At 33.2% G+C, this 11764-nt stretch overlaps 1 protein-coding gene across 2 annotated transcripts; it reads left to right on the plus strand.

Moving 5' to 3' along the window:
* Window positions 1-4009: 4009 nt before the first annotated feature.
* Window positions 4010-10920, plus strand: LOC140801592 (protein DEHYDRATION-INDUCED 19 homolog 6-like). 2 transcript variants are annotated; one of them, XM_073156768.1, is made up of 5 exons: window positions 4010-4256; window positions 6045-6157; window positions 8091-8168; window positions 8257-8495; window positions 10537-10920. In XM_073156768.1, the coding sequence occupies exons 1-5, from the start codon at window positions 4184-4186 to the stop codon at window positions 10637-10639; spliced, it is 606 nt and encodes a 201-aa protein (XP_073012869.1). In that variant the 5' UTR covers window positions 4010-4183; the 3' UTR covers window positions 10640-10920. The 2 variants fall into 2 exon arrangements, with proteins under 2 accessions (XP_073012869.1, XP_073012870.1); XM_073156769.1 differs by lacking the exon at window positions 10537-10920 and adding an exon at window positions 9861-10011 and having other exon boundaries at window positions 4053-4256.
* The last annotated feature ends 844 nt before the right edge of the window (window positions 10921-11764 follow it).

Genomic DNA, 11764 nt, shown 5'->3' on the forward strand with positions numbered 1-11764 from the left:
CACTTAGATTGCATTATGGTTGAGTTGAGACACCGACTTATTGAGTCCAAGTGAAATAGAGTTTGATACAAAACTCTAAGATTTGCATAAAATCTTTCTTTCTTTTGGGTGTGGGCTTAAACTCTTACATATAATATCCTCAAGCTTCACGGTATTCATTTCTGGTTTATAGAATATGCAAATTCAACCTCTGCCTTAGTTACCCCTCCGAAACGCTACGAGCAGAAGTTCCTCTATGGATCTTAAATCTAAAACACTCTTCAAGTCAGGAATTCAAGCTAAACCTATATAACCAAGGACTTATCCAATGCCCTTGAAAGCACATGTATCAATCTATACCTAATTGCTCCACATATAGTTCCTCAGACAGTATTTTCTAAACAAGTAAGAGCCGGTCCAAATTGTTCTTGTAATATATCCACTAACGAACAAATATGCTTATTTTTTTCCAAATGATTTGTATAGTCAAATGCACCGATTCCAAATTTGAAGCTAATGGTAAAAAAAGGGATTTGAATGTTGGTGTTGTTATGAAGGATTCGAATAACCTCCCTCGATAATACTTTTCCTGATTAATTATCATACAAATCTCTTAATGAAATGTGTGGAAGCAAGTCACCTCTAGTAGAGAAATAAATGAATTCTAAAGATCTTGAGCAAATCCAAAGAAGATTTCCTATAATGTTCATTCAATTTCAACGTAGAGTTTTCATGCTCAAAATTAAGAAATAACACTAACTAAATGAGTTTGGGGCTTAGCCTCAAAACTAAAAAAGGGTCTTAGATCTTAGCACCTAAGAAGTCTTATCTTTACAAAGGATGAAGACATTCCTGGGTTGGTAAAGCGAAATATAAATATCCTGAAGATGTGTATAAATAATATATTTACTAAAATACAGGGTGTTATTTAAAAAAATTTCAAATAATAAAATATCAACATATTAGCAAATATTATTCAAACAAATACACTCTAACATCATACGTGCATATATATATATATATATAGTTTATTTAAGCAACCAAAAGACAAAATAGTGGGATAAACCCCTTCTGTTAGTTGCATGCATGAATCCTTAAGCCAACATGCAAGCATTTCTATTCGTTCCTTTCAAAGTATATCGAAGTATAGTGCTTTGTGAGAAGAAACATTTATTATATAGTGTTTGAATATTAAAATGCCGTCGGTTTCTTTTTCCCTGGGGTCATATTTGGTTGCAAAAGGTTAAACAAACAAACAAAAAACAGACTTTAGAAAATAAAAGTTTTTGGGGAAGCTAATTTTTTTCTTTTTTCTAAAAGCCATCACTTTCTAGTGTTTTGTGTGAATAAAGAATGTGTGATTTTGAGAACTAATTAACTCAAAATAATAATAAACTAACAATATATATCACACTAAATAGGTAACTGTTTTACTAATTCATATGAAGAGTTTTGGTCAACTAAAATAAATAAAAAACTCTTTTTAATATTACTAATTTATATATATAATATTATTTTATTCCTATCACATCAGTTGTCAGTTAATTAATATATTAAAGACCGAACTTAGGGGTAAGAGACGGCGATCATTTTCTTTTTATAGATTAATTAGTCTGATAGGCAACTTTTGAGTGATGGAAGTGGAGAACAACCAAAGAAAAAGTTAGGTCGGTTGTTGTTGATTCTTGAGGTGGATCCTTAATCCCAAATCAACTTTCCTACTTCCCGTCTCCATCACCTAATTCGTCGTTTAGTGAGGAAAGAGATCAAAAATATTCCAATTATACCTTTTTCTCTCAATGGTGAACTTTCTAAGCCACTCGTTCGCACCTGTTGACAGTGACTTCCCCGTAGACCCTCCTCACTTTCCAATATTTGTATAGTCCAACCTTTCACCATAGTACATGATAATAACTTCTGGAAATAGTCACTTCCTAGTATTTAGCATATTTGACATTGGAAACCTTTTTAAATAAGGTAAATAATAGTTTACCATTTACCTCCCCTTTAGGCCTTAGTCAACTTCATTACCCTCATAGAAATTTACTAATGATGAAAAAATGTTGGCTCTAATGATGGTAAGAGTAGTTTTAGATGAAAAGATGTAAAAATTGCAATTTAATTTGGATCACAAGGGGGTGAAGTGCTTAATTTTAAAATTTAGCGTTGTAATTTAAAATCAGGGCAACCTATGTTGAGGTAAAAATGTAATTTGCTCTTTTAAAAATTAGGGTTGCCATTCAAATTATTATCATAGGCATCAAAATCATCAAGGTTCTTCCAAAAAAGTGTCATTTTTCCAATTAAATATAACTAATCATCATTAAACTGAACTTAGATTATATATTTTTTTTACTTCTTATAAATTACTTGAAATGGTTTAAAAGTGATATGATATTATCAAATGTCATAGTCAAACAAAAGAAATCTTTGTTACACCATAAGAAAAAAAAAATGTATTTTAGTTATTTACTTATGTTTATTAACTATTATAATCATCTTTAAGAAATATTTTTTAATATTTTATTAAAAATTAATTATAATGATAATTTTAAAAGAGTCAAAAGATTTTGGTAGTAATTATGATAATTTTAATAATGTAAAAGAAATTATTATATTTTAAAAGTTCAAACAACATATAGTGATCAAATATGAAAAATAAACAATATATAAACTCCAACCGCTAACAAACGACAAGAAAGACAAAGTAAGGCTCCAGCCCAGAGTTGAAAAAACGATCAAAGAAGTGCTACCATAAAAAAAAACTTCAAACTCAAACAACCCCAAGCCATCAAAGAGCCAAACAGGTGAGAGGCGAGAAGGAGCTTAGCCACCCTCCCACCATCTCCACCACTCCAGCCGAGGGTTGGAGGCTGCTACCCCCCTCTCCCATGAGCAGAAGTGAGGGCAATCAGTCATGACGGGTGACTAGAGAATAGGAGGAAGTGCACTAAGAAGGAACAGTTTGTTGACCTTGAATAGCTTTACAAATAGGAAAATATCTTTCAATATGTCCTTTAACAAAGTTGTTTATGACTTAGATGTTCAACCTAAGAGGACATTAATAGAACATTTAGGTTAACCAACAGTCCTCAGTGAATGGACAAATAACTTACTAGTGATAAAAGAAATCTCATTTTGGACCTTATAATTTGAGATAGCTAGTCTATTTTGATCTAAGAACTTTAAAAACCTCATTTTATAATCATTAATAAAAATGTAACCAAATAGTGACCAACAATAAGATGAACCTTCATATATAAGATGGGTGCAGTGATTACCTGAAATAAGTTACTAATTTAGGACTTAAATATCATTATTGCCCTTATGGGAAAAAGATAAGGCCATTAAGGACTTTTGGCCTGGTTTCATCATCTTAGCCTCTCATCAACTTTTTGTGTACCACTTACCAAGGTTATGTCACTAATTTAGTTTATTATCATATTAAGCAACCATTTAATTGCAAAATTTAAACTATTAAAATAAGGGAAGTAATACTTACAAAGCAAAGAATGTTATATCTTTTAGATAGACATTTTACTTTATGAATTCTTTTGTGAGTAATATCGTCACTTCCCAATAGCACATAATACATTATTATGTGATTCCTGCTTAACATGACTCATCCAACAAAATCATTAAAAAAAAATTAAAAGTCTTATAATACTTTTGGAAAAAAAAATATAATTTATCCATGTGATTTACAACAATTAACCTCCTTGTGATTCGGATCAAATTATAATTTTGTGAATAATTTTTTTTGCTAATAAAATATCACTATTTTTGGATGAAAAGAATTAATAACAAAATATTTGTTAAGTTATAGAAAGTATATACGCTTAATTATATATAATAAATAAATTAATTAAATTATAATAACACCCTCAAAATCGAGCTAAACAATGTGGCCCATTTTCTTGTCACAATTTATCCATTGTAAATAAAAAAAAATGGAGATGAATCGAAACCTAATTCCACAGTTTGAAGTTTGAAAGGACAAAATAAGAAAATGCCTTCCCCAAATGGAGTCGTTGTGAAAGACCCCATCTTTTTAGTGACAAAAAAAGAGAGTCTAAACCATAAACAGACAAAGAGGACTCTCTCTCTCTCTCTCTCTCCCCAAAAACCCATCACAAAAGTTCTCTCATTTCTCTCGAGGAGTTGGTTTCATTTGGCGCGTAGGGGAAACGAGAAGAGAGCAAGAATGGAGGTGGAAGAGTCGTGGGGTTGCAGAATCCACGCGGCGAGGAACATTTCTTCTTCAGCTATTCAATCAGGTCTACTACTACTGTTACTACTACTACTACTTTCGCTACTATTCAAATTACTCGTTTCTTTTGTTTCTGTTTTTTTAATTTTTTTTTCTACTCTTAAGCTTAGCTTAACCTGTGAGTTTGGTCGTTTCGCTTAAGCAATTGCTCCTGCTTTCTTGGTTTCTTGATCAAATTTACTGCAATGGTTGTTGTTGTCTAGTTCTTCCCGATTGGGTTTTTCTGTTCTTGGTACTTACTGTTCATGACTGCAATGAGAAAATTTGTAGGTTGTTCTTCTCTAGACTTTGCGAGATGCCTGATTCTAGGAAATTGGTTTCCTTTGCCTTTCCGAGTTGGGATCGTTTTTTGTTTTTTTATTATTAATTCTCATTGTGTTAAGTTTACATTGTTAGGGTTGGAGTTTCTTGTAGGCTGTATCACTCTTTTGTTCATTTGTTAGGATAAAAGCTTTCTTTTTATTAAAAGGCAGTTAATAGAACACTTGTGCCACACAGTCCCATATTATTTCCTTCTGTGTGAAGTTTTGTGTAGATTAGATACGTTTATCTGACGTTTTGTTGGTGACTATTTATGTGGAGATTGATTGCAACGCAGGGTCCTCTAGAGCACAATTGATTGATGAGAAGGCTCCAAAGTGTTTTATGACTAACCATCAAGTTGACATTAATCCTCTACGAATTGGTGTAAATTTCCCAGTGGAAGCAAAATCAGAGAGTAGAGGGACTAGGTCATAAGCTCAATGAAAGATTTAATATTCTAAGTAGCAAGTTAGGCTCTTGGGTTTCCTAGATATGAGTATAATCTAGATTATTGAGTATCCAAAGTATCTTAAAAGTAAATTTTGCAAGAAAATGAAGTATGAACTGAAATCGCATATAACCCAAAATATTGAGATTGTGTCTTTACAAAGAACATAACAAGCCAGCAAAATCCATCATTCTGAAAGCATATAATATTAATTTGAAGTTCGAGGGTGTCCTCCATAACAAAATTTTATAACAAATTATAATGCAGATGCCTAGGTGCAGTTAGGTGGTTGTAGAAAATGGCTGCCTAAGGCTGGCGTTAAGGTGGCCAAAGTAACTGTTTTCTAAAACAATGCCTGTAATGAAAACTTCTTTGACTGAACCTTTGGAGGTAACACAAGTATTTGAGCAGATAATGCTTAGTGGATCTCCATTATTTTCTCTCCAAAGAAAGTGTGTGTAGAAAGGTGTTTTAGTAGCAAGTAATGCTGACCAAATGATTGGTAAGTGAAGTGGTTATTAACATATATCGCATTAGTAAAGTGTCAAACCTATTTAATCTTTGCACATGATTTATGAACATTGTACCTTACTGATGATATACGTCTTCCTTTGTGAACTACATTAATTATTTCCAGGATAGAAGATTCTGAATTTGATAGAAGCTTCCAAATGCAACAATAATTTCTCATGTAACATTTATCCTCCATCTTCTAAGGAGGATTAGAATTCTTTTACATGTCTTTATCTTAAAAAATATGAAGTATTACCAGTGAATTCTTTCTAGTTTTCCAATTTTTCATCTTCCAAATTACATATTTAATAGCAAACATTTTTGTGTCTTATCATACTGTGAGAAAAGAGACAAGTATTACAATGTGCCCTTTTATAGTTCTGAAGCATTTGTATCATATCCCAAATGCACACAAGTTCTATCCATTATGTTGGGTGCTTAGAAGTGTCAAGTGCACCACACTTGACTTAAACTACTTTTCAGTTTTCAGGGGATTCTTATGGAAATTACATTTATTTTTGGATCTTGCAGGAGATGAAGATATAAGGGAATACTTTCCATGCCCTTTCTGCTGTGTTGATGTTGAAGTGCCTTTCCTCTCTAACCATCTACAAGATGAACACTGCTTTGACTTGAAAAATGCGGTAAAATTTTAGTTTTTCCAATTTTGATTTCTTCTAATATGTGCACAGAGCATGACCTAAGTACGTACCAAAAGTTTGTGGTTAAGCTTTAATTTTTTTTGGTTAAAGTATAGCTCCCATATACTTATGGATGAAGAAAATGCTTGTGCATGCCATCAGCCTTTCACAGCCAAAATCTTCAACATACTATTGGAAGACATGTTGATTATACTGTGGTCGTAACTCCTAAATGTTTCTAATATGTCTTTGAATTACCAGTGTTGCATATAGAAGCAGTAGTTATCAGCCGTACTGAGTTGGATTGATAAGAACCGTTGTAAAGGACCAAAGATATCACTTCTATGAGTGACTTCAGTAAGTTGTAAATGTCTGAAAACTGTGATTGGAGTACATATGTATTATTTCATCTTAGAGATTAATGTTTCAACTTCCAAGCAATTTTTTCTCTTTATGACCTTGGAGGATCTATCACATTCATGAGGTGTGGTTAAACCATAAGTCAGGAGCAACGAACTACCAAATAGGAGCCCCAACCACATATCTAAGCTTTCAAAATTATGTCTTTCTCATATGGTGTCTGGTTTCAATATTTCACTCTCTTAGGAGGTAAAGTTGGCTGACTGTGGTAGTGTGATGCAAGCTAAAAAGTTTTGACTCGCAAACACACAGTCAATGCAACCTAAGATTGTTTAGTGCCTTGAATCATGTAGTCATACACTATGAGATGAATCTGACCCAAATTGAGGGATCTCCCAGAATGGTAGAAAAGATGCATCACATTTGACTAACAAACACACAGTCAATGCAATCTAAGATTGTTTGATGCCTTGAATCATGTAGTCATACGCTATGAGATGAATCTGACCCAAATTGAGGGATCTCCCAGAATGGCAGAAAAGATGCATCCTATAACCTATCTTTGGATTGAAGGTTCTCAGTTTTAAACTTTTTGTAGGGAAAGTGGTTGGTCACATCCTCTATATTATCACAAGTATTTCCTTTAAATCTTCCCAATGATCTGTTACCTTCTTCCATACATGTGTGGAAAAGTTTACAAAGTCATCCTCGTTAAGAGTGGAAAGTAAAACCATCTAATGTCTCTTTGCTATTTTCTAATTAGAGTTGCAACTGGAGATGCTTGTTAAAGTTGGTCATAAACATGGTTTCATTCACACTCTAGTCATCTGTAGTTTTTCTTTGCAATCACTTGATGTTGCTTGTTCCCTAGAACAATTATAGTCGAATTGTTTCTATTATTAAGTTTTATGTTCTTAAAATTCTGTAGTTTTAACAGTTAAAGAAAAATAAAAAAAATTCAGAGCTAGTGAAATTTGTTACTTCATGTTGAATTCCTCTTTCTCACGATGGATCTTGAAAGATGGGAAGTCTTGAACTAGTGTCGTAGAGCGCCCAGAGAGAAATCAGCAGTTCTGTACTTCAGTGTGTTGTGAGCCTTAAAAAGCAAGGAAAAATCTACCAATTAGCTGAAATCACTATACTTATGTCGGCTTTAGTTGTATAAATATTGTATGGTTGAGGTCATCAAAAATCAAACCAGTAAAATCCTTTTTCTCTTATCTTAGGGCTGATGTGATCTCTACTTTGTGCTACCAAGAGTCTGTTGGCACTAGGTTAGATTGATCTCACAACTGGTTGACCAATTGATGAGATGTAATAGGAAAGGTTGAAACCTTGAAAGAGATTGATCTCTATTGTCTATTAATTTTCGTGTCTGGATGAAACCTTGAAAGAGATATTAATTTATTCTTTCTTTGTAATCTACAAAATATTTCCTTTTGTTATATACTTATATGCACCATTTATTCAATTATTCATACTCCACTTGGACATGTTCTGACTTATCAATAAACCCTCTTAAACATCATTTACACATAAATCCTTTATCATAATGCTGATGCATGCTTTCTTTCAGGTATGCCCTGTATGTGCAGCCAATCCAGGGAACGATATGATTGTACATTTTATAGTGCAACATTCACATCTTGTCAAGGTATTCAACATTATATTTTATATTAAGGCGGAATTCCATTACCTCAGACAATCATACAATCAAATTTTAAACAATCCTTTTTTTACAGAGGAGGAAGTCTGATAAAACAAGCCTATGGACTAATAGTTCGGCAGAAGTTGGGAAGATGCCATATGAAGTCAGTTCATTCTTTGAAGTATCCTCTAATCGCAGGAAAACACATGCACCTGATTCTGCCCCCGATCCACTGATCTCACAATTTATCTGCAGCATACCTTTCCTTAATACGAAATCAGTAGACGAGAACCATGAGAGAGATATTGGGCCAGCCACCCTATATGATCAGAGGTACTCTCCTCTTGATTACTAATATAATGAAGAACTAAAAATACTAAGTCTATTCCCCATATAAAATGCATGTATTAATTTGAGTAGGTTGTTCATAATCATAATGCCATTGTTGTTGGTAGAAGTACACAATACATATTTTACTTATTGGATCGTCTTGCATGTCAGTTCCATTGTTAAGTGGTCAAAGGTGCCCATCTCTATCCAGTGGCACCAGGAGTTTGTCCAGGAAACTTGAAGACTGTTACACTTGTTAGCCTTCATGTACTTGATTTGCATGGAGAATATTTGTGTTATTAGTTATGGACATGTTCTAGATGCCGAGACGACATGTATCCTCTGAAATCTGAATATCATTATTTTACTTTTAAGGCATGAAAAGACAGCCCTATATATAGTTTTTAGATAGCTAGAATATTTGATTCTGAGAAGGAACTTTATCTTAGTTGTAGGATTAGTCCTTCTTCATAGTTTTTTCTCTTCTCTCCTTGTGTTTTGAGAAGTGGGGATAGGACCCACTTAAGTTGATACCACTGAAATATTAGTAGTCCTTTGAAATCATGAGAACAGATATAAATGATGTTCATAATGAAATGCAAGTAAGGCACAAACTTAGTGGCATTTGGAAACTCCCTTGTTAGGCTGCATGAGAAAGGAATTCTTCAGATTGAATAGTAGTTGTTGAATTTCAGAAAATCAAATCCAATGAATCCTTTTGTCCACAATTTGTAACTTGCTACCCTTTCTCACAAGAAAGAGACTTTTGGAAAGACTGATTTATTTGGATTGACTTGGGAGTCCAATTGGACCAAGTTGCATTGTGTTATTGAAATTCATGCTGAATTTTGAAGCCCTGGCATCCTTGCTTCTCCACAGCACCGCTTTTCCCCTTGAGCTGGGTCATTAATGTGATCATTACCGATATTGGTACAGTAGAAAAGAACTGTGTTTTCTGCATTTGAGTAGAAACTAGAAACAGTAGGGATCTATACTAGAAACAAATTAAGTAGACAAGAAAGTAAGTATGCTAAATTGGTGCTCATGGTTCATTATGGAAAAAGAGGACTCACGAATTGGGGCCACTAACAAGATGACGAACAATATTAATATAGTAGAAAAGAACTCTTTTCTGTATAGTTCCCCAAATTCATTATTACACGTACTTTAAGAAATCAAATTTGAGCCAATTTCCTATTTTCTACTTTATGTGTGTCTGTTTATTCATCAATGCAATTCCCACTCTTATTGCACCTCTCATACAAACTGCTACAACAGAAGAAGCAGGAAGTTTTTGTGAAGCTTCATGTCTTGTCTTCCTCTTTTCATAGCCCTATTTAGTGTAAGGAACTATTTTTTTTTTAATAGGGTTGATGGCACATGGAAACACAGTTGAACAGGCAAGTTGATCGTCTGTAGAAAGATTAACTAGAAATGAAGGCAACATGACAGATTATCTTTGATGTACAATATCCCAGTTGATCAAGGTATCCTTTGAAATGGCATTGTCAAAGTAAAAGCTCCTGTTGATTAGTTGGTACTTGGAAGATCAAGTAACTAAGAAGGGTTTTCGGCAATGAATAATGATCATTGACAAAGTCATCACGCAAGACAGACCTTTTGGAAAAGTTAATTCACATAACTTTTGAAGAGATTCACTGTTAAATATGTATACATGATTGGGGAAGAATATTCCAATTTAACATACTGTAGGTATGCAACTAGTATTGAATTTCATATATATGAAGACAGGAGAGAGCAACAAACAATTTTTAGGTTTGGTGTATATTAACAATGTTTGCAACACAAGGTCCTTGTTTAAGTTCCATTTAGATTATTTAGGTTAGGTAAATATTTTTGCCGCAGATGTACTTACAACCTATTATGTGTTCAATAAAAGCTTAAGAATTTTCAATTACATAATTTTCTCTGAAGCAGTTTTCATCGTTATTAAGTAAATTGCATCATTCATCTGCCTTTGACTTGAAATCTGCAGCTTATATCTCTAATAGGTAAAAATGAACTGTTGGCTCTTCTTTCGCAGGTTGGAGCTGTGTATATCCAGCGATTCTCTGGAGAAGGACTATGAAGAGAAACTGCAGAAATCTAGGTTTGTTCAAGAGGTGCTTATGTCAACCATTTTTTGAAGCTATCTGATGACTCAGAGCTCTATTCAAATGGGATAGACAATCCCATATAGGAATTTGTGTGTGTGCCCCTTGTACAGTTTCTTTGGAAGTTGCCTATCTTTATGTACCATATATCAATTAATTATAGTAACTTCAGCAACTTCATTTGCTGTTGCAAGACAGATGCTATGGTTCTAACATCCAAGTTGTTCCAGTCAATGTGAAACAAAACTTGGCAACGTCCTTATAGAACAATGGAAATTATTATTTAAATAATGATGGGTCAGTAGCAGTGTTCATTTTGTGCCTTTTTCTCTTTGGCAAGTTCATATTATAAATGCTGCAATAGTCTTCTTTTTAAGCTGGCAATATATTTGAAAGCATTAGTTTTGATCTGTAGCTGGATAATAGCAACTGTTGAAACATGTAGACTTTCCAGAGAACTTTAAGGCCTATAATTTGAATGAAAATTTCCACAGAAGTTTTTCCCTTCAATTGCATTTCCCCAAAATCTAAAAGATTCCACAGTCCTTTTAGAGGGACTCCAAACAACCTTAGGTCCTCTTTTTTTCTCTTGTGGACGAGGAATATAACATAATCTTTTGTTGAGAAATTCATTTTTTGAGATATATAGGACTATAGCTACCAAATCAATAACAAGTATTTTGTATTTTCTCACAACCATGATTTTTTTTTTTCTCTCTCTGTTTGATTCAAAACTCAACCATGAAATTAAGCACAATGGAAAGAAAAGGAGAATCATCAAAATGAAATAATATTCAAGAAGCATATCTTCATGAGAGTACTAATACTCCAAGTAAGCCAAGATGATTGCAAATCTACCGATCAAAACCAGGGAAGAAAATCTAAAGAAAGTGCATTTCCAATGAAGTCCCGTTATCAAAATTTTTTTTTAAAAAGTAATGATAATTATACTAAGAACTCGTAAACTATTACCCATTTCCAAGAACCCCTCATTTTTTTAAGTACACATTAAACCTATAAACTATGAAAAATCTCATCCCTAATATTAACAAAAAAATATCAAATAACTAGTTTACCACCAACTTTAATCTCTTTTCTTTTCCTCTAAAATAAGAGTAAAATATGTTATGGGTGATTTAAAACTTATGTAAGGGCATA

Source organism: Typha latifolia, chromosome 15 (assembly GCF_019914945.1).
Source record: "Typha latifolia isolate L0001 chromosome 15, TyphaL0001v2, whole genome shotgun sequence".
NCBI classification, from domain to species: Eukaryota; Viridiplantae; Streptophyta; class Magnoliopsida; order Poales; family Typhaceae; genus Typha; species Typha latifolia.